This window comes from Amblyraja radiata, chromosome 4 (assembly GCF_010909765.2).
Source record: "Amblyraja radiata isolate CabotCenter1 chromosome 4, sAmbRad1.1.pri, whole genome shotgun sequence".
Taxonomy (NCBI): domain Eukaryota; kingdom Metazoa; phylum Chordata; class Chondrichthyes; order Rajiformes; family Rajidae; genus Amblyraja; species Amblyraja radiata.
The window spans coordinates 74,162,894-74,184,448 of NC_045959.1; the positions used below are offsets into that span (position 1 = coordinate 74,162,894).

A 21,555-nucleotide genomic window follows, 5' to 3' on the forward strand; every position below is an offset into this window, starting at 1 on the left:
TAAGGGGGTATCTTATAGAAACGTATAAATTCTTAAGGGGTTGGACAGGCTAGATGCAGGAAGATTGTTCCAGATGTTGGGGAAGTCCAGAACAAGGGGTCACAGTTTAAGGATAAAGGGTAAATCTTTTAGGACCGAGATGAGAAAATAATTTTCACACAGAGAGTGGTGAATCTCTGGAATTCACTGGCACAGAAGGTAGTTGAGGCCTGTTCATTGGCTATATTTAAGAGGGAGTTAGATGTGGCCCTTGTGGCTAAAGGGATCAGGGGGTATGGAGAGAAGGCAGGTACAGGATACTGAGTTGGATGATCAGCCATGATCATATTGAATGGTGGTGCAGGCTCGAAGGGCCGAATGGCCTACTCCTGCACTTAATTTCAATGGTTCTATGTTTCCCTCTCCTCACCCCTCTCCCTCTCTCACCCATCCCTCTCTCTCCCACCCCCCTTCCCTCTCTACGCCACCCCCTTCCCTCTCTCCACCCGCCCCCTTCCTCCTATCCCTCAGTCCCTCTTCCATCACTCCCCCTCCCCTCTCCACCTCCCTCCCCACTCTTCCACCTCTCCCCCTTCCCCCTCCACTCTCACTCCCCGCTCTTTCCCCTCTCTCCCCCACCCCTCTCCCCCTCCCTCCCTCCTCCCCTACCTCCCCCTCCCCCACATCTCTCTCCCCATCTCCCCCTCTCTCACCACCTACCCCACTCTCCTTTCCCTCCCAAATCTGTCCCGTTTCCTCCACCTCCTCTCCCCCCCCCCCCCCCCCCCCCCCCCCACCTGTGTGTTTGGGGGGTGGTTAATGTGAGTTTGATGCCGCAGCCCCCACTCCCCCCCCCGGCAAAACGCCGTTGGGGAAACAGACCCAACGGGTCTGCACTTGGTCTAGTACATAACTAAAACTCTGATCTTGTGCTCTTCCGGTTTGCTTGGTCTTTCTATTTGTGCAAAAACGGTACATGATAGCACTCACTGTTCTCCTGTGCTGCGAGTGCACCAAGTTTTGTTCCGATTGGTGGTCTATTGTAAAAGTTAGCGAGGTTTAAAAATCCTAAAATCCGCGGGTGCACAGATCGATCTCCTGCCAGTCAGCGCCGCGTGGATTCGTCTTTTCTTCTGTCACTCAGAGCGACGGTCCGCCCCTTCCTGCGCCATCGCGTCTTTACTGGGGCTGAGGATGACCAGCAGAGGTTTCAACTGGACATAATTTTCGGAGGGACCGGAAGCGGCCCGGCGCAGGAGATGGCGCAGGAGAGGAGAGCGACCAGCGCCCCCTGTGAGTCCCCATCGCAGCACCAGCTCCAGCCCCTTCCTCGCTGGTCCCCCTCACTGGCTCCTGCCCCCTCCCCATGATACCCCCCTCTCCCCACAACCCCCGTCTTTTCTCTGAGCTCTCTTCTCGCCCACCTACACACCCCCCCCCCCACACAACGCCCCCACACACACCCCGCCTACACACGACCCCACCGCCCACACAGCCCACCCACAACCCCCCATCCCCCCACCTACTCACCCCATCCTCCTACAACCCCCCTTCCCCCACACCCACACCCCCTCCCCCTACAACCCACAAACCCCACACGCCCCCACAGACATTCTTGCTATTGAGGGAGTGCAGCGTAGGTTTACAAAGTTGATTCCCGGGATGGCGGGACTGTCATATGCTGAGAGAATGGAGCGGCTGGGCTTGTACACTCTGGAGTTTAGAAGGATGAGAGGGTATCTCATTGAAACATATAAGATTAGATTAGATTAGATTATACCTTTAATAATCCTTTACAGGAAATTACAGTGCCACGACAGCTTCAAGACAGACATAACACCACACATTTCCTCAAATGGCTTCCATACTTAACAAGTTAAAATACAAGTTAAAATACAAGTTAAAATACAATTAATTAAAAAAAAGTGCAGTTATTTATGCGCATTATATAACCTTATAGCAGCTGGTAAACAGGACTTCCTATGTCTCTCAGTTTTGCACATTGGTGCAATCAGCCTCTGACTGAAGATGCTGCTCTTGATCACCTTCAGGGCATGGAGTGGGTGAGTGGGGTTGGTCATTATTGAACCCAGTTTGTTCAGAGTTCTGGCCTCTGCCACCTGCTGGACCGTTCGTTGCTCAGCCCCGACCACTGAGCCGGCCTTCCTGATTAGCTTGTCCAGTCTGTTTTTGTCCGCTATGCGGGCGCCATCTCCCCAACAGGCCACAGCAAAAAACAGAGCACTGGCCACCACTGAATGGTAGACACTGCACAGTAGGGGTTGGCAGTTGTTAAATGACCTCAGCCTCCTTAAAAAATACAGTCGGCTTTGTCCCTTCCTGTACACCGCCTCCATATGACACTTCCAGTTCAGCTCACTGTCAAGCTGCACCCCAAGGTACCTGTGGTTAGCGACCACCTCCACCTCAGTGCCCTTAATGGTGATTGGTGTTGCTTGAGTCCTCCTCCTCCCCCTCCTGAAGTCCACAACTATCTCCTTGGTTTTTTTGGTGTTAAGATGGAGGTTATTGTGTGCACTCCACTCCACAAAGTTACTTATTATGTCTCTGTACTCCTCCTCATTGCCCCCTTTAATGAGGCCGACAACAGCTGTATCATCCGAAAACTTCTGCAAAAAGCAGCTGTTGGTGTTATATTGGAGATCCGCTGTGTAGATGGTAAACAGGAACGGGGCCAGCACAGTTCCTTGTGGAGCCCCTGTGCTGCTCAAGATGGTGCCCGAGACACTGTTCTGTAGGTGCACGTACTGTGGTCTGAGGGAAAGGTAATTCAAACACCACAGTACCAGTGATGGATCCACTTTCATCTTCTCCATCTTCTCCCCTAGCAGTCGGGGCTGAATTGTGTTGAAGGCGCTTGAGAAGTCAAAAAATGTAATCCTTACAGATACATCAGTAGTGTCCAAATGTGTGTACACCCTCTGCAGCATGTAAATGAGGGCATCATCGACACTGATGTTAGGCTGATATGCAAACTGTAAAGGATCCATTTGATTTGACACACTAGTCCTGATGTAGGAAAGGACAAGTCTCTCAAATGTCTTCATTATATGTGAAGTGAGCGCTACTGGTCTGTAGTCATTGTGGAGAGTGGGATGGGTCTTCTTTGGGACAGGTACCAGGCAAGATGTTTTCCACAGCCTTGGAACCCTCTGTAGACGCAAGCTCAGGTTGAACAGGTGTGTTAGAATACGATTGGTACGGGTTTGGACACGCTAGAGGCAGGAAACATGTTCCCAATGTTGGGGGAGTCACAGTTGGTTCTCCTCCAAAATCGGGAACATGTTTCCTGCATCTAGCGTGTCCAATCCCTTAATAATTTTATATTTCTATAAGATCCCTTCTCATCCTTATAAATTCCAGTGGATACAAGCCTAGTCATTCCATTCTTTCATCATATGACATTTCTGCCATCCCGGGAATTAACCTCGTGAACCTACATTGCACTCCCTCAATAACAAGAATATCCTTCCTCAAATTAGGAGACCAAAACTGCACACAATACTCCAGGTGTGGTCTCACCAGGGCACTGTACAACTGCAGAAGAACCTCTTTGCTCCTATACTCAAATCCTATAATTATGAAGGCCAACATGCCATTAGTTTTCTTCACTGCCTGCTGTTTCTTGCATGCTTACTTTCAGTAACTGAAGTGCAAGTAAATCCAGGTCTCATTGCACTTCCCCTTTTCCTAATCTGACACCATACAGAAGAAGGGTCTCGACCCGAAACGTCACCCATTCCTTTGCTCCAGAGATGCTGCCTGACCCGCTGAGTTACTCCAGCATTGTGTCTACCTGCCATTCAGATGATAATCTGCCTCTTGTTCTTGCCACTAAAGTGGATAACCTCACATTTATCCACATTATACTGCATCTGCCATGTATCTGCCCACTCACCCAACCTGTCCAAGTCACCCTGCATCCTCATAGCATCCTCTTCACAGTTCAAACTGCCATCCAGCTTTGTGTCATCTGCAAATTTGCTAATGTTACTTTTAATTCCTTCATCTATATCATTAATATATATTGTGAATAGCTGCGGTCCCAGCACCGAGCCTTGATGCACCCCACTAGTCACTACCTGCCATTCTGAATGGGAACCGTTAACTCCTACTCTTTGTTTCCTGTCTGCCAACCAATTTTCTATCCATGTCAATACCCTACCCCCAATACCATGTGCTCTAATTTCTACTGATCTCCTGTGTGGGACCTTATCAAAGGCTTTCTGAAAGTCCAGATACACTACATCCACTGGCTCTCCCTTATCCATGTTACTGTCTACCTGAACTTAGTTGTTAGGGGTGACATTAATATCTTTTCATTCATTTTTGAATGACAAATAATTTCAATTCGATTCAAAATGTACAGGTCTATTACCAAGAAGATCTCAAAACATTTCACATTGTTTGTCAATGCTCTGCATATTCTACTCTTCTGCCTCACTTTCCCAAAGTTTACTTAAATTTAGAGCCTTGTTTTCTGACTCATCATTCTCCCTCTTAACTAGTATATCGAATACCATTCAACGGTGACTGCTAGCCAAGCGTTATTGCACCATTCACTAATTGACTAACTCAGACTAATTATTCATTATTTTTGTTAGCTGAAGGAAATATCGTTCCAGAAAAAATGAACACAATATTCTAACTATGGCACAACCAATGATTTAAACAAGTTTTCTATTAGCTTCTTAACCATTTGAAAATGTAGCATATTATTTGCTTTTGAAGGTTTGTACATCTGAACCCTGATTTTTTAAATGTGCACATTTTATACATCTCCTTTCTCCAAAATACTTCCCAAAATACATCATCGAGTTTTCGAGAGCGGGCAGAGCGGGGGAGAGAGCGGAAAGCGGGGGAGAGAGCGGAGAGCGGGGGAGAAGCACAGAGGCAGGGAGGCAAATAAAATAACGTGGAATAATAAAATAACGTGACTTTACCTGAGCCCGTGCTCACGGTCCGGTTGCCCTGACACCAAAGGAACGCGGTGTTAAAACACAATTACATTTACTGAGGAATGTGGATCGATGTATTGATGACACATTGTATAACTACTGTTAACTACTGGCTGTTAACAAATGCTAACAGTGGCAGTTAACAAATCATTTTTGTCTGAATTGAATAAAGTGAGAAACGGCTCGAATCTTTCTGCAGTACTCATTAAACCCGAGCTGGAAATTGAAAACTAGGGGAACACCGTACCCCTGCGTACCCCCCCCCCCCCCCCATTTCCATCACTGGTTAAAATACCCACTGATTAAAACATGTTGATTAATGACTCATTAATGACTCAAAGTGATGCGTCAATATGCTTAATTTACTAATTCATGGCTGCTTTTGAATGTTGAATTTATGTCTGCTGGCATGATTTGGCTAGGTGCTTAATTTTTCTCTTTGTAGAGCTGGATTGACAAGAGAGTGGAATGATTGGAAACTAATTATTTACCGCTGATGTTATCAAAACTAAATTATTTTCAAATGAAGGGAAGTGACAGCCCTTTGCTATCATTTTGCATTTGCTGAAGTCACCAATTATCTATTTCCGGTAGATAATCTAATTCACGGAGCAGCTTGAGGTTTGACTTATAACGTTTATAATACTCAGTGAAATCTATCCATTCCATCAGGAGTATGCATCAAGGACTTTTCAAAAAAATCTAATCCTACATAATTCTACTGTCCATTGTATTTTAAAATGCTTTCTACTTTTAAACAAAAATGCGGATTAAATGCTGCCTCCGCAAGAAATTGAATGACCTGCAGATAGTAGAAGGCCTAGCAATGGTTTAAATTAGCTATTAGTTTAATTTCTATGTGTTAATTTTATTTAATTCCATGCAGGATTGATTTGCAGGAAGCAGCATTCCTCTCTTCCTCTGTTGGTTATGTTACTGATGTATCCAATACTGTAGGACATATTTAGAGGACCCATTAAACTCTTACAGAATAAACTTCTCTTTTCCATGTGAAAATGCTTTTGGAGATGGAGGCCTTTTAACCAAATTTCAGTGAAGTAGTATTTGTGCAATTCATTAAGAGTATTATATACACAACTAATAACTCAATTAACATTGTACTGCTGCAATCCATTCAGTGAGCAAAAAACTATGCAACTTGTATAAAATGTATACCTTCTGCGAATAGATCTGTTGAGTATCCGCTGGCATACTTCAGACACTTTACATTATTTTGGGGCGGCGCAGCAGCCTAGCAGTAAAGCTGCTGCCTTAGTGCGCGCGAGACCCAGGTTCAATCCTGTCTACGGGTGCTGTCTGTACAGATTTTGTACGTACTCTCTGTGACCGTGTGGGTTTTCTCTGGGTGCTCTTGTTTCCTCCCACACTCCAAAGACGTACTGGTTTATAAGTTAATTCGCTTTGATTCTTTATTAATTATAAAATTGTTCCTAGTGTGTAGGATAGTGTTGGTGTACGGGGTGATCACTGGTTGGTACAGACTCAGTGAGCCGGAGGTTCTGTGTCCATGCTTTGTCTCTAAAGTAGAGTTTAAAGAAACCTAAAAAGACATTTAATCTTGCTTTGTTCACAATTATATATCTGCTGCTTTTGATGAATGTACATTCTTGACTCGCCTACCAACAAGACAGGACTATTTTTTTACAAAACAACAATTTTTATTTTGTGCGAATTTATAGAATTGTTATGCACAGCTTTGTGCATTATGATTACTAATTTGAGGTTCCTTATTCAACAATTACCATTTTCATCGACAAGTGTATTTTAATATCTCTCTTCACTTTTAAAGCAGTATAATGGCACAGCTGGTAGAGCTGCTGCCTCACAGAGCCAGAGATCCATGTTCGATCTTGACCTCAAGTGCTGATTGTGTGGAGTTTGTGCGTTCTCCCAGTGACTGTGGGTTTTCTTTGAGTGCTTTGATTTCTTCCCCCATCCCAAAGACGTGCAGCTTTGTGGGTTAATTGGCTTCTGTAAATTGCCCCTAGTGTGTAGGGAGTGGATGTGAAAGTAGGATAACATGGACAATAGACAAGACAATAGGTGCAGGAGTAGGCCATTCGGCCATTCAAGCCAGCACCGCCATTCAATGTGATCATGGCTGATCATCCACAATCAGTACCCCGTTCCTGCCTTCTCCCCATATCATATGTCTCCGCTATCTTCAAGAGCCCTATCTAGCTCTCTCTTGAAAGTATCCAGAGAACTGGCCTCCACTGCCCACTGAGGCAGAGAATTCCACAGACTCACAACTCTCTGTGTGAAAAAGTGTTTCCTCATCTCCGTTCTAAATGGCTTACCCCTTATTCTTAAACTGTGGCCCCTGGTTCTGGACTCCCCCAACATCGGAAACATGTTTCCTGCCTCTAGCGTGTCCAAACCCTTAACAATATTATATGTTTCAATAAGATCCCCTCTTATCCTTCTAAATTCCAGAGTATACAAGCCCAGCCACGCCATTCTCTCAGCATATGACAGTCCTGCCATCCCAGGTAATAACCTTGTTAATATAAACATAGAACTAGTGTGAATAGGTGGACTCAGAGGGCCAAAGGGCCTGTTTCCATGCTGTGTCTCTAAACTAAACTAAACTCATGGGTTTTAAAGCCCAAGTAAATTGGCACCATTTAGGAAAGCTAGCCCTAACGTCCATGTTTTAAGGGATGTGCAATAAATTATCTGTGAATAACTCCTGCAAAACAGACAGGTTGTGGGTTTCAAATATCAATAGCATTTTGCATATATTTGCATAGATTTGCAATAGCAATCATTAGCAATGTTTTAAGTGGGGCCACAGGTTTCCTAAACTCCATGCAGCTGCCAGTGAGAACAGGGGAACTGAAGGCCTAACAAGGAAATATGCCAGTCACGTCCTGAAACCTTCACAGCTGCTTTCCTGCTAGCTTGTCTGACTGTTTTTTGTTTATAATGAGTATACTTAAAGGCCACTTTGATGACTTGGGGGTAAATTTGTAAATAACAGAAGGGATCTTCTAGCAAATGACCAAAAATTGGTTAAATATGTATATTTTAAGGACTGTTACAAGGAAAAAATAAAATCAATATTTTTGAAATACCTTTCACAACTTTGCACATCCTCAGTGTACTTTATGAAGTTTTTTTTTGTAGTTCAGTTACTGTTTTAGTGATTGTGGCAGTCATTTTCTGCTAAGCAAGCTCACTCATATAGCAAGATAGACACAAAAAGCTGGAGTTACTCAGCGGGACAGGCAGCATCTCTGGAGAGAAGGAATAAGTGACGATTTGGGTCGAAACCCTCCTTCACTCCAGCTGTATAAAAAAAGAAAAGAAAAAATAGAATGGTAGGGGAAAAAGGCCAGTTATCATACAAACAGAAACAAAAAGAAAAAAGTTATCGAGTTGGAGAATTCAACATTGAGTCCGACCGGCACCAACATGCCCAGGAAGAGGATATGGTATTGTTTTGTGAGCATTTTATTCTATCAGATAGAAAAATAAAGTCTGCTCTAAATTGGCCACTTAGATCACTTGCTTCTTGATCTTCCATTTGGTATTAAAATATTTATTTTCTTTTTTAAACAGTATATTTCCTGTAGATTTGTTTCCAAAAGCAGAAAATGCTAGAAGCACTCTACAGGTCAGAATTTATGGACAGAGAAACGGCTATTGTTTCAGTTCAGGTCTTCAACCTGGATTGTTAACTTTTGTGCTTTTAATAGTGCTCTGATCACTTGCAGAATTTACTGTTCTTGTTACTATAGCAGGCATGATATTCTTCCGATTTAAATCGGAATTCCGATTTTTTTTTCTTTTTCTAACAATGAATCAGATTTTTCAATATTTTGTGCCCGATTTTGACACAGTTTAGTTGGCAAGATCGTAAAATAAAAGGGTGAGGGAAGGAGAGTCACTGGAGTCACCACGGTCTGGAGGCGGGAAAGCTTGTGATTCATGATGGAAGTCAGCAAAGTCAGCCAATAGAGGGGGGGGACACGCGGGAGGCCGTGGGCGAAGGGAACACAACGATGCTCCTTGGTTGCTGCTGAGATCAGCCCAGCAGCGCCATACGAGGCGTGACAGTGTTCGTTTGTCGGATGGAACCGGAGCGCGAGCGGGTGAGATGCGGGGCCACGAACGGGAGCGTGGGCTCGGGGTGACCGGGACGCCCGGACAACTAAGATGGAGGTGATGGCTGCGGGGTGTTGATCCCCTCCCCCTCCTCTCTTGTGGGGAAAATAAATAAATTAACACAACAATGTTTCCCATATGGAGCTGCAACTGGAAAGGGAATGTTACCGGCGATGATAGTGGGGGTTAGAGAGATGCGGGGCCCTACCTCCTGGGCTTTTGTGTTCTTATGGCATCTCTACAAATAGCCCATTTAGAAATTCAGGTAACATTTTTTGTAACGTTTTTTTAGCTGAATGAAGTCAATTATTTCATGAAATATTTATCTTTTGGAGGTTATTTTACTGGTTATGTGTTAGAAAAATTCTAAGCTTCTGTTATGTAAACTACCAGCAGAAAGCTTAGGAATTACTTTCAAATGATTGAAAATGCAGAGCCCCCTGAACCCCCTCCGGACCCATGGCCAATACTTCCTACTTTTTTTCTGGAGGTGAATATCATGCCTGTATAGATAATTTATTATTTCCAGAATAATGAAATCATGTGTGTTTTATATTTAGAATCTGATTACTTTCATTAATAAATATTTTCCTTGCCCTCATAGTTAAATAAACTTGAGTCCAAGTTAATATTTTTTTCATTTTTCTGATTATAGCCATTTTGTAATTTGACGGTTCTACTGCTGCTGTTTGTTTAGGAGTGAACAGACTGAGAAACCTATTGTATGAGGTTCAGATCATGGTGATTTTTTCAAAGATTTATTACCTGTTAAATTGCTTATTCAGTTATATCCTGCTTGCTCAGCATCAACCACAGATGTCGAAGAACAATACAGAAAGCATGTTTCATCCTTGAGATGCTGACAATTCATGTCATTTCCAGGCAACTGATTTAGATCTTGCCGGTGAAGAATTCCTGTTTCATCAAAACCTAAACTTTGTGCTTTCTTTTTAACATAAAATATTCTTTTATAAACAACAATTAATTACCACTGAAAGAGATCATCATGGCTTTGAATGGACCAGTCAATTAGTTTCACTCCCTTTGTTCTTTTCCCACTGTCGTGCCGATTTGTAAATTTAACATTTTTATTCAACTATTATTTGAAAGTTGCCATTAAATCTGATTCTATCACCCTTTTGGGCACACCATACCAGATTGCAGTTCAATGTGTAATTTTTCTCGCTTAATTCCTTTGACAATTAAATGGATGTCCTCGGCCTACCAAGCTTTTTTCCACTGGATACCAGATTTGTTTCCTGTAGATTTGTTTCCAGAAACACAGTGCTGGAAGCTCTCGACAGATCAGACAGCTAGAGAAACAATTCATGTTAATTCTCTCAAGCATACTTTAAACTGCAGCCACATAATTGATGTCTGCTATTCTTGGTACCATTCTAATAAACATTAATGTACTTGTTGGATCACATAAGTTACAGAATTAATTAACATCTGTCTTTGATGTTTTTGGCACGTCAAATATCTGCCTGTTTTTAACTATTAATTTTATTGGAAAAGATTTTAGAGTCTGGACAGTCACCTAGTCGTGGACTGAAATAAAATTTCAAATTACTTGCACTCATCAGTCAATTTCAACAATAATAATAATAATGGATGGGATTTATATAGCGCCTTTCTAATACTCAAGGCGCTTTACATCGCATTATTCATTCACTCCTCAGTCACACTCGGTGGTGGTAAGCTACTTCTGTAGCCACAGCTGCCCTGGGGCAGACTGACGGAAGCGTGGCTGCCAATCTGCGCCTACGGCCCCTCCGACCACCACCAATCACTCACACACATTCACACACAGGCAAAGGTGGGTGAAGTGTCTTGCCCAAGGACACAACGACAGTATGCACTCCAAGCGGGATTCGAACCGGCTACCTTCCGGTTGCCAGCCGAACACTTAGCCCATTGTGCCATCTGTCGTCCGAACAAGAATGGAAGCCCCCACTTTTACCAAGACATTAATAAGGCTGTCGGGCTACCTTCAATCCATACCTCCCACCTTCCCAGTGTTAATACAAATGCTATTTTTCTACAGCATCTCTGCCAAACTGCCTTTCATGAGGGAAGGTGTCATATTAACCATTGTTTAAGACATCCCAACCAGTTTTGACATAGATTTAACTGTAACCAAAAATTTCTAACAATATCTACATCCTTATTGGAATTGGTTTATTATTGTCACGTGTATCGAGATGCAGTGAATAAATATTTAAGTGCTGCCCAGTCATACCATAGTATATATATGAGTATAATCAAGCAATACACAAATACAGCGGGTAGTGCAAAGAGAAAAATGCCAGTGCAGAATACAGTATTACCACATAATACATGTATTATTAACAGAAGGAAAAAAAATTTCAAGGGCCTCAATGAGGTAGGTTGATAGATGAGACTACATCATTGGCTTATGAGATGTTCAGTAGTCTGATGACAGTGAGTCAGAAGCTGTTCCTGAATCTGGTGGTATTTCCTTTAAACTTTTGCATCTTCTACACAATAGGAGAAGTTGAAGAGGGAATGACAGGGGTGTAGATTATGTTGACTGCTTTCCCAAGGTAGCATGAAGTGTAGATGGAGTCGATAGTAGGCTGTTTCGTGTGGTGGACTGGGATACATCTACAACTGTAATAAGTTCATATGTGATAGGAGCAGAATCAGGCTATTCAGCCCAAGTCTACTCCGCAATTCAGTCGTGGCTGATCTATTTTTCCCTCTCAACTCTCTGCAATTTCTTGAAGGCTTGGGCAGAACTGTTGTTGAACTAAGCTGTGATCCATCCTAAAAAGATTATTTCTACGGTGCTTATGTGGAAGCTGATTTGAGTTATTGGAAGTGATGCTGAACTTTCCTTAGACTTTTGGGGATGTAGAGGTGTTTGTGTACTTTCTTGGCCATAGCTTCGACGTGTTTGCTCCAGGACACATTGTTGGTGATATTTATGCCTCGGAACTTGAAGCTCTCCACTTTGGCACAATTGATGCTGACGGGGTTGTGTACACCATCCCTTTTCCTGAAGCCAATAACTAGCTCCTTCATCTTGAGGACACTGAGGGTGAGGTTTTCTCAACCCCATGTCACTAAGCTCTCTATCTCCTTCCTGTGCTCCATCTCGCCGTTGTTTGAGATCCGGACCACTACCATGGTGTCATCTGCAAACTTGTAAATGGAGTATAACAGAATTTGGTCCCACTGTCTTGAATGTTTAGAGATGGTTTGGGTGTGTAGGGAGTATAGTAAGGAGCTTACAATTGTGATACATTTTGCTACCTTCTAAAGTATTTATTTTCTCCTTAACCCATTTTCATTAAACCTTGCAACTACCTGTTACTTAACTCTGCCTGAAGTAATCTTGTCCATAATAACACTCAAATAATCTGGCAACCAATCATTTGGAAATCTTGGTTCTCAAATGTACACTTAAGGTCCAGTATTGGAGCCGGGTGTGGGGTCAGGGCTCTCTCTCGCTCTATCTTTCCCTCGCACCTCGCCCTCGTTACCACCCATACCCCCCCCCACCGATGAAGCTTTCCTACCACTCCGCAAAGGTGAAGTTGACACAAGTTTGCTTGAAGCATGCACTTACATAATCACTTAGCCTGTGCGTCTACCCTAATCTAAGAACAACAGTTGACTAGCTATCCTCCTTAATGTAAAAAATAAGAGTTACTTGTCATAGCAGGCACCGAGCTAGTCTCTGAGAAGGTAAAAGTTTATCTTGTGACCTTGCAGGTGGCCTCATGATTTATTGGTTCCTCAAAGCTAACCCAAGCATTTTTCCAAAACACTTATTGTTTTAGTTACCGAGTTGCTTGCTTTACCCCTTGCATTACAGTGTCTCAAAAATGCCAACCATAAACTAGCTCATCAAATTAGTATTTCATAAAAAATTTAAGTAACCTTGTTTTAGCTGCACTGTACTTTGTTAAATTCTTGGGTCCCGCATACCCTTTAAGATCTTACCTGTACATCTGCCTGTCAATGTAAATATATCTCCTCAATGTAAATCCCTTGCTCTTTTTATTCCTGTAACCTTTCTTTAGTTTATTTTACCTGTTACTTAGTCCCTCATTAAATTTAATAGTCACTAGACCAAGTGGGACCCATTGGGTCCCGTCTCCTCAATGTGGGGGGGGGCCTGCGGTATCTCACACACACACACTAACGCCCCCCCCCATCTTGATATTATATTAATATTATTCATTCGCTCCTTTTCCCCCATCCCCCGCCCTATCCACTCACGCATAGCCCCCAACTGCACAGGTGCGGCTAGAGAGGGAGAGGGATGGGGGTTAGAGAGAGAGAGGGAGGAGGTAGAGAGGGAGAGGGAGGGGTAGAGAGTGAGGGGTGGGGGGCATGCCACTCACCCTTTGGTCCCAATACTCACCACTCCCTAGAGAGGAAGGGGGGGCAGAGAGGGAGGGGGGGGAAAGAGAGGGAGGGGAGGCAGAGAGGGGGGAGGGGGTAGAGAGTGAGAGGGTAGAGGGGGAGGGGAGGGCGTAGAGACGGAGGGGGAGGGGGAGAGACGGAGGGGAGGGAGTAAAGAGGGAGGGGAGTAGAGAGGGAGAGGGGCAGAGAGGGAGGGAGGTAGAGACCCCACCCCATCTCCCTCCTCAGTTCCCTCATCTTCCACCCCTCACTCCCATTCCCTGCTGCAGCACCTACCCAGGTCGTAGAGTAGCGCCAATCTCAAGATTGAGTTCTCTGCAGATCCTCTCAAGCTCTGTCAAGTTGATTGGGGTAGAACTCGGCTTGGTTCTCGTTCTCAGCCTGGCCCTGGCTGTAGACTGCAGCCATCAGTTCGGCCGCCGCAGTCTCCAGTCCAGGCCCCGACTTCATCTCCAGGCTCACTGGCCTGGGTGAACAGTTTTTCAGTGCTACATTCTCTAGTCAGTGTGTTAGCCAACTTTCTTTTTATTCCATGTAGCTATTGCAAATTTATCTTTTGATTTTGGTCTGAAAATTGGTAATCAAGTTTGCTTATTTTTCTTGTGTTTATATCTTTAAGGTTTCTCCATTTCTCATTGTTTCACATTTCTTGATATAAGGTGGTGGTCATTTGTGATTGCACCTTTTCTTTTTGAGCATACTGCGAAGTATTTAAAGATCATGTTTGTGTTTTATTATTGTTTCTTTTCACACATACAGAAAGAGCAAGTCCTGGGTAAATATAGCATTTAACAATTTTGTATAATTCGCAATGGGGACATGATGGTTATGAAAATATTTGTCCAATTTTGTTTGGTTAATTTAATTTGGATCATTTGAATTCTCCATCAGATTTCTGCCTTTGAGACTTTGTTGAGAACTCTAGATACGAGTAGCATGAAATACTTGCATTTGTTTTCATTGCTAGATTACTCCTCAGACTGCCTTCATTTTTTTAAATCATTAGTGTTGACCTTGGTCTGGGAACAACCAGCATTCTGATGGATTAAGTGTTTATAATTGTCCACATTAATTAACAAAAAAGTGCCTCCAGTGGTTTTAAGGTATGGAACCATTCTGACAAGTACTGTTATTACATGGCTATAATAAAAGAATAGAAAAGCCACACTGGTGAGCTTGCATACAATGGTGCATTACTTTTGATGTCATCTCGTGTTGTCTTACTGTTGATATCCTTCTGTACATGTAATCCTGTACATTAATTTATGTAACTTCTAACCTCTCTACACATTCATCTTCACACACTGCTTCTCAAAAAAGAGTTGTTACCCTTTTGATTTACCCAGGATGATATAATATACGAATACTCCACAAGTTGTGTGTTGAATAATCAGACCCACATACAGCGGTTATAATGCATAGTCTTTATTGCAGTACAAGCGGAGGGAACGTGATATGCTTTCATCCCCGTGGTCTGCATCAAATCTAAAGAGAGATAGTGATGCATTATTAACTTAACAAGACCGGTGTCCAGGGTAGGGATGAAGATCTGGACTGGACTACATAAAGAATGTGCAGCATGCATAATCTGTGTGGTGATATATATATATGTAGTAAAGACAGACTAATGTACATTGTATTAGATAGCTCAAAAAATATATTGTCTCTGTTCCATTACACCTCATAGTATTCCCGAGTCCAAACACTCGATGCGCCCCTCTCGTATAGGTTTCCGATAGTCATAACAAACTTCCTCCATGTAAACACAAGCACCCAGCTGTCAACAATATAAAAATGCATTTTTGGCAAACTCCTTGAAAACAACATTTCCGCCATGGATTTTTCAAAAAAATTGCTGGAATAACAGTAGGTCAGATAACATCTGTTGTAAGAGATAACTGAATTAACATTTCAGATTGAGCTTTTTTTCCGATCTGGTAACTGGAAAAGTCAAATCCTTTTTTTCCCACTCCACAAATTGCTCTGAGTACATTATTTTTTGTTACAAATAAATCTTCTCATTCTTTTTGATAATTATATTCAAAGCTTATTATAATTCTGTTTACTTGATATGATTATGCCCCACTGCTGCTGGAGGCCCCATGATTTTCCAAAGTAATACAGTCATTATTCTCCGAAATTATCTCGTGGCTGAGGCAATTAAAAATTGCAAAGTAAGTTTGAAATATAACATTTCAAATTAATGTGGAATGCAATTAAAACATCTTGCTTGTTAATGCTAACAAGCATTATGCTAATAATGCTAACAAGCAATCTCCAATGAAAAACATTCTTCTTGGATATCAACATCTAATGGGTCTCAAATAGCAGAAAAAAATGTATTCACTCGTCTTGTATTATTTGGCACAGGAGGAAGCTATTCCACCTATCTTTGTGCTCCTGCAATCTATTTATTCTCTCACAAACTATTATCTTCTGTTTGACTCGTTGTGCCATGAACTTGCACTGGAGGATAATTTGAAGTAACAATTAACTTTCCAGCTCAGCAGCCCTGTGAGGATCTGAGAATCACAGATAGCACTCAAAATCAGGAACAAACCTGGATCCCTCAGCTGTAATGCAGCAGTGAAGGCAACTGCATCACTATGCTGTCAATTACATCTTTCATCTGCAGCTCTTCTTAATAACTAAGTCAATATTATGAATTAAAGAGTGTGGGAAGGAACTGCAGATGCTGGCTTAAACTGAAGAGAGACACAAAAGCTGGAATAACTCAACGGGTCACACAGCATCTCTGGAGAAAAGGAACAGGTGACGTTTTGGGTCAAGATGGGTCTCGACCCCAAACGACCCCTCATCTGTTCCTTTTCCCCAAAGATGCTGTCTAACCGGTTAGTTACCTCAGCTTTTTTTTTGTCTATCTTATGAATTAAAGAAATGACTAAAAGTATTAAGCAAACATTTAATCACAGCTATATTTCTCTTAGCTCTATTTTGTTCCTGCTTTTATTAATAATCTACAACAAAATGTCAGTGGTATAATTCTCAAATTTATTATTTCAAAAGCACATGCAAGATTTTGTAATGGAGACCTATACAGCTTCCTCAATATATGGCCAAGTAGGGTGCATGGACCCATGTACAGAGATGGCATTTAATGATGAAAACTGTTTGGCGATCGAAAACTAGATGTGCACATGCATTTTTTAAAAAGCACTCCATTTTAAAAATATAAAGTACATTAATTAGTGAACTGTTTAAGAAAGAACTGCAGATGTTGGTCTGAAGAAGGGTCTCGACCCAAAACGTCACCTATTCCTGCGCTCCATAGATGCTGCCTCACCCACTGATTTTTTCCAGCATTTTTGTCTACCTTTTAATTAGTGAACTGCTTGGTAAATGTGCTTGTATGATATGAAGTGCCAATAAGTTAAACAAATGGGGTTTTGAAGTTCTGTGATCTTCCAACCCCATCAGCTGCCTGCTACCACCTCTATGGAGAAATCATTAGACTCTGTATGTCTTTGTAGTGTGGGAAGAAACCGGAGCATCCGGAGAAAATCCACGCGATCACAAGGATTGCGTACAAACTCCCTACAGATAGAACCCGTAGTCAGGATCGAACCAGGGTTTCTGGTGCTGTAAGGCAGCAACTCTACCGTCGCACTACTGTGCCACCCTCCATTTCCACATTGGTCTCATTACCCTCAAAACAAGTCTTCCTTGATCCCGAGGGGGCTGCCAAAGAAGAATTGAATTTATTCTAAATATGAATATTTTAATACTGTATGATAGAGCTTAAGTTCCTGAGAAAAGCAAATAGTTACAATTTATGACAACGCTTACAAAGTGGTTAATTGCGATTATCATCTGTTTCATTATTGAAGAGTGTTTGAGTATCCCTTGGTTTAGCCTCTTTTTATCGTATATTTGCATTCCTTCATGAGTTAGAGGTTTGATGCCTTTTTGTCCCTCCTACTTCTCCCCCAACAATTTGTGAACAGGGCAAGGTTGAGCTGAAACTCGGGTGATGGAAGAATTCCCCTGTTGTGCTTATCAAGTCACGGCAAAATTTGCAGGAATAAACATTATCTCAATCACTTTTTACATTTCATACCTTAGTTATCCCTAATATAATGTGTATTTTAAAAGCAGATTTGCTTGCACATTTTTAATCTTATATTGATAGCTTGAAAGCTGTTTGAAGCTTAAAAGGCCAATTTTAGTTTTAATTTAGAGATACAGCGTGGAAATAGGCCTTTCAGCCCATCGAGGGATGGGGGAGGGAGGGGAGGAGGGAGATGGGGTAGGGGAGGGAGGGGGAAGAGTGTGGAGGGAGGGGGAGAGGGGTGGGGGGAGAGAGTGGGAGGGGGAGAGAAGTGGAAGAGTGGGTAGGGAGGGAGGTGTAGAGGGGTAGGGGGAGTGGTGGAAGAGGGACAGAGGGGAAGGGGTGGGGGGTGAGGGAGGGGGAGAGAGGGGTGGGAGAGGGAGAGGGGTGGGATAAGTGGGAGAGAAGTGGAAGAGTGGGGAGGGAGGGGTAGGGGGAGAGGTGGAAGAGGCACAGAGTGGAAGGGGGCGGAGGGAGAGAGGGAAGGGGGTGGGGTAGAGAGGGAAGTGGGTGGGAGGAGGAGAGAGAGGGGTGAGGAGAGGGAGAGGGGGAGGAGAGAGGGGTGGGGGAGGGGAAGGAGAGAGGGGTGGGGGAGAGAGGTGTGGGGGAGGGGGGAGAAGGGGTACCACCATGAGGTAAAACCTCCAGTTTAAATTCCATTTGGAATATTTTGGAGGACCAAGAAACCAAGAACCAAGAGTCTGTGCCGACCATCAATCACCCATACAATAGCTCTGTCCTACACACTAGTGACAATATACAGAAACCAATTATCCTACAAACCTGTATGTCTTTGGAATGTGGGAGGAAACCAGAGCACCGGGAGAAAACTTGTGCGGTCACAGGGAGAACGTACAAACTCCATACAGACTGCACCCGTAGTCAGGATCGAACCCAGGTGTCTGGCGCTGTAAGGCAGCACCTCAATGCTGCGACTGTGTCACAACCTCATGGTAATTCTCGGGAAGGACCACAGCGTTGGATCCTGCCATCATTGAACAGTAAAATTTTAAATCCTGTGTAACATCTTTTCACCGTTGCAGTGTTTGAGGATGAAACATCAGTGGCATTGACAATATGTAATGAAATGTGTTGAATTTCTTGATACAGAAAATGAAGATAATATGACCCAATTCAAATTTACAATGTATATTGTGAATAAAGTATACTTTGGCCAAAATAAGTTCTCAATTGGAGAAGACGACATTGGGGTTGGGTCGGGTCATCAAATTTGCAGATGACACAAAGCTGAGTGGCAGTGTGAATCAATCAATCAATCAACCAACCTTTATTGTCATCTTGCAAAGCAACCGTTGTACAATGCAAAATGAGAAGACGTTTCCCAGGGAATACCGGAGCATCGCACATGAAACTTAAAACATTTCACACATAATAACAGTAAAAACAATCCAGTCCCTGATGAAACAGTATAAATAGTTAAAAGCAGGTAAAACAGCAACATTAAAATACAGTAAAAACAATCATTAAAATGTCCAGGGCAGCTGATTTGAGTGGCCAGTGCCAGAGTTATTAAAATGTCAGTGCAAAGCCGCAGAATCAGGTGACTGTGAGTACAGAGTGACTGTTTAGCAGCCTCACAGCCTGTGGCAGGAAGCTGTTTAGCAGTCTGGTAGTCCGGGCTTTTATGCTACGGTATCTCTTGCCTGATGGCAGGAGATCCAGGTGTGTGTGGAGGGGGTGCAGTTTGTCCTTAGCTATTCTCAGAGCTTTTTTCAGACAGCGGCTCTGGAACAGTTCTTGTACCGAGGGTAGGGAGACGCCAATGATCCTCTCTGCTCCCCTCACTACCCTTTGCATAGACTTCCTGTCTGAGGAGGGTGAACTGTGAGGAGAATGCTATGAGAATGCAGGGTGACTTGGACAGGTTGGGGGAGTGGGCAGATGCATGGCAGATGACGTTTAATGCGGATAAATGCGAGGTGATCCACTTTGGTAGCAAAAACAGGAAGGCAGATTACTATCTAAATGGCATAAAGTTGGGAAAAGGGGAAGTACAATGGGATCTGGGGGTCCTTGTTCATCAGTCTATGAAAGTAAGCATGCAGGTACAGCAGGCAATGAAGAAAGTGAATGGCATGTTGGCCTTTATAACGAGCAATTGCATATAGGATCAAAGAGGTCCTTCTGCATTTTGTACAGACCCCTAGTGAGACCACACCTAGAGTATTGCGCGCAGTTTTGGTCCCCTAATTTGAGAAAGGACATTCTTGCTATTGAGGGAGTGCAGCGTAGGTTTACAAGGTTAATTCCCGGGATGGCGGGACTGTCATATGCTGAGAGAATGGAGCAGCTGGGCTTGTACACTCTGGAGTTTAGAAGGATGAGAGAGGATCTTATTGAAACATATAAGATTGTTAAGGGTTTGGACACGCTAGAGGCAGGAAACATGTTCCCGATGTTGGGGGGGGTCCAGAACCAGGGGCCACAGTTTAAGAATAAGGAGTAAGCTATTTAAAACGGAGACGAGGAAACAAATTTTCTCACAGAGAGTGGTGAGTCTGGAATTCTCTGCCTCAGAGGGCGGTGGAGGCAGGTTTTCTTAATGCTTTCAAGAGAGAGCTAAATAGGGCTCTTAAAAATAGCGGAATCGGGATATGGGGAGAAGGCATAATGGGGTACTGAATGGGGATGATCAGCCATGATCACATTGAATGGTGGTGCTGGCTCGAAGTGCCGAATGGCCTTCTCCTGCACCTATTGTCTATTGAAATGACATCTGTCCATTCCATCCTCAGCCTGACCCACTGAGTTCCTCCAGCACTTTGTGTTTATACCAACCAAAAGGGGTTTTCCCAGGAAAAGATCGTGTGTTGGAGCTGCAATTTTATACAGATTATCGAATCTTGAGGATGATTTGTTTGATTGGCAACATGTTGCATTTTGATCTCAGTTTCTTTCTGTTATTTAGCCATTACTACAATTTGAAATAAATGCTGAATTAATTGATTGAAACTTGGGAGGCAAATAACTGAAATAAAAATTTGAGGAGTTCTATCTTCTGATGCAATTGCCGCAATACATTGGAACTTTAGGGAACCTTTTTAATGTCACTTCTGCTTATTTGATTGTTTATTATTGCAGGTGGCATCCTTAGCTGGACCAGGAGGACGAGTGGAAATTGAACAGAATTTTCTGAATAACAAACTGAAGACCATCACTGCGTATTTTGGTGACTTAATTAGAGATGAATAGATCAAGGTTTTGTGATTTTTATTAAAAAATCTAATAAAGCCCTTTCATTTAATGGTGTGGAATATTAATTGCAGTGATCAACTGTTCCATCTCCCAATGTTTTTCTAGTAATTTTCACAATCACTGGGTTAGGCTGACTGTCTTGTAACTGATTAATTCAACCTTTCTGAAGAATGATGGCATATTGACATCTCAAATGTACAGTCATCTTTCCTGTAACCAGAGATGATTGAAAAATGATATCCAGGCCTATGATAAGGGAGGAAATAAAGAAAGATATGGCATACCAATTCATTTACTACGTATATACTAATCTTCTAGTCCTAGTGGCGGCGCGGCTCTGGCTGCAGCGGCTCTCCGGCAGTCCTGTTTGTTTTGTGTTTTTTGGGTTGTTTATTTTCGTTTTGGTTAGTCTAGTTTTGGTTTTTAGTTTGTGTTTTGGGGGGGGGGGGGTTGAAACGGGGCTTGCTGTCTCTCCCTGCGGGGGAATGCGACTTTTTTGTCGTATTCCCCTTCTCTGCCTCCGTCTGCGCTGAGGCCTAATGGCGGAGCTGGCGACCTCGAGGCTCAGGAGGCAGAGCCCGCCAGGACTCGCACTGAGCTCGCTCCCGTGAGGACGGCCCGGCTCGGGGCTGGAACAGGGCTTCCGTGAGGGGCTGTGACGGCCGGCCCGAGGAAGGAACGGTGCTCCCGTCGGAGTAGCCGAGCTCGGGGAGGTACGGCGTTCCCGGCCTGAGGGAGGAGCGGCGCCCGGTCGGGGCGGCCCAGCCTGAGGGAGGAGCGGCG

At 43.4% G+C, this 21,555-nt stretch overlaps 1 protein-coding gene across 2 annotated transcripts in view; it reads left to right on the forward strand.

The window, feature by feature from the left end:
- tgs1 (trimethylguanosine synthase 1) overlaps positions 1-20,821 on the forward strand; it is a 65,218-nt gene extending 44,397 nt beyond the window's left edge. For both annotated transcript variants that reach the window (XM_033019740.1, XM_033019739.1), the window contains exon 13: positions 20,659-20,821. In XM_033019740.1, the coding sequence (XP_032875631.1) occupies positions 20,659-20,769 (111 nt within the window). In that variant the 3' untranslated portion in view covers positions 20,770-20,821. The remainder of the gene's footprint in view (positions 1-20,658) is intronic.
- Positions 20,822-21,555: the final 734 nt, after the last annotated feature.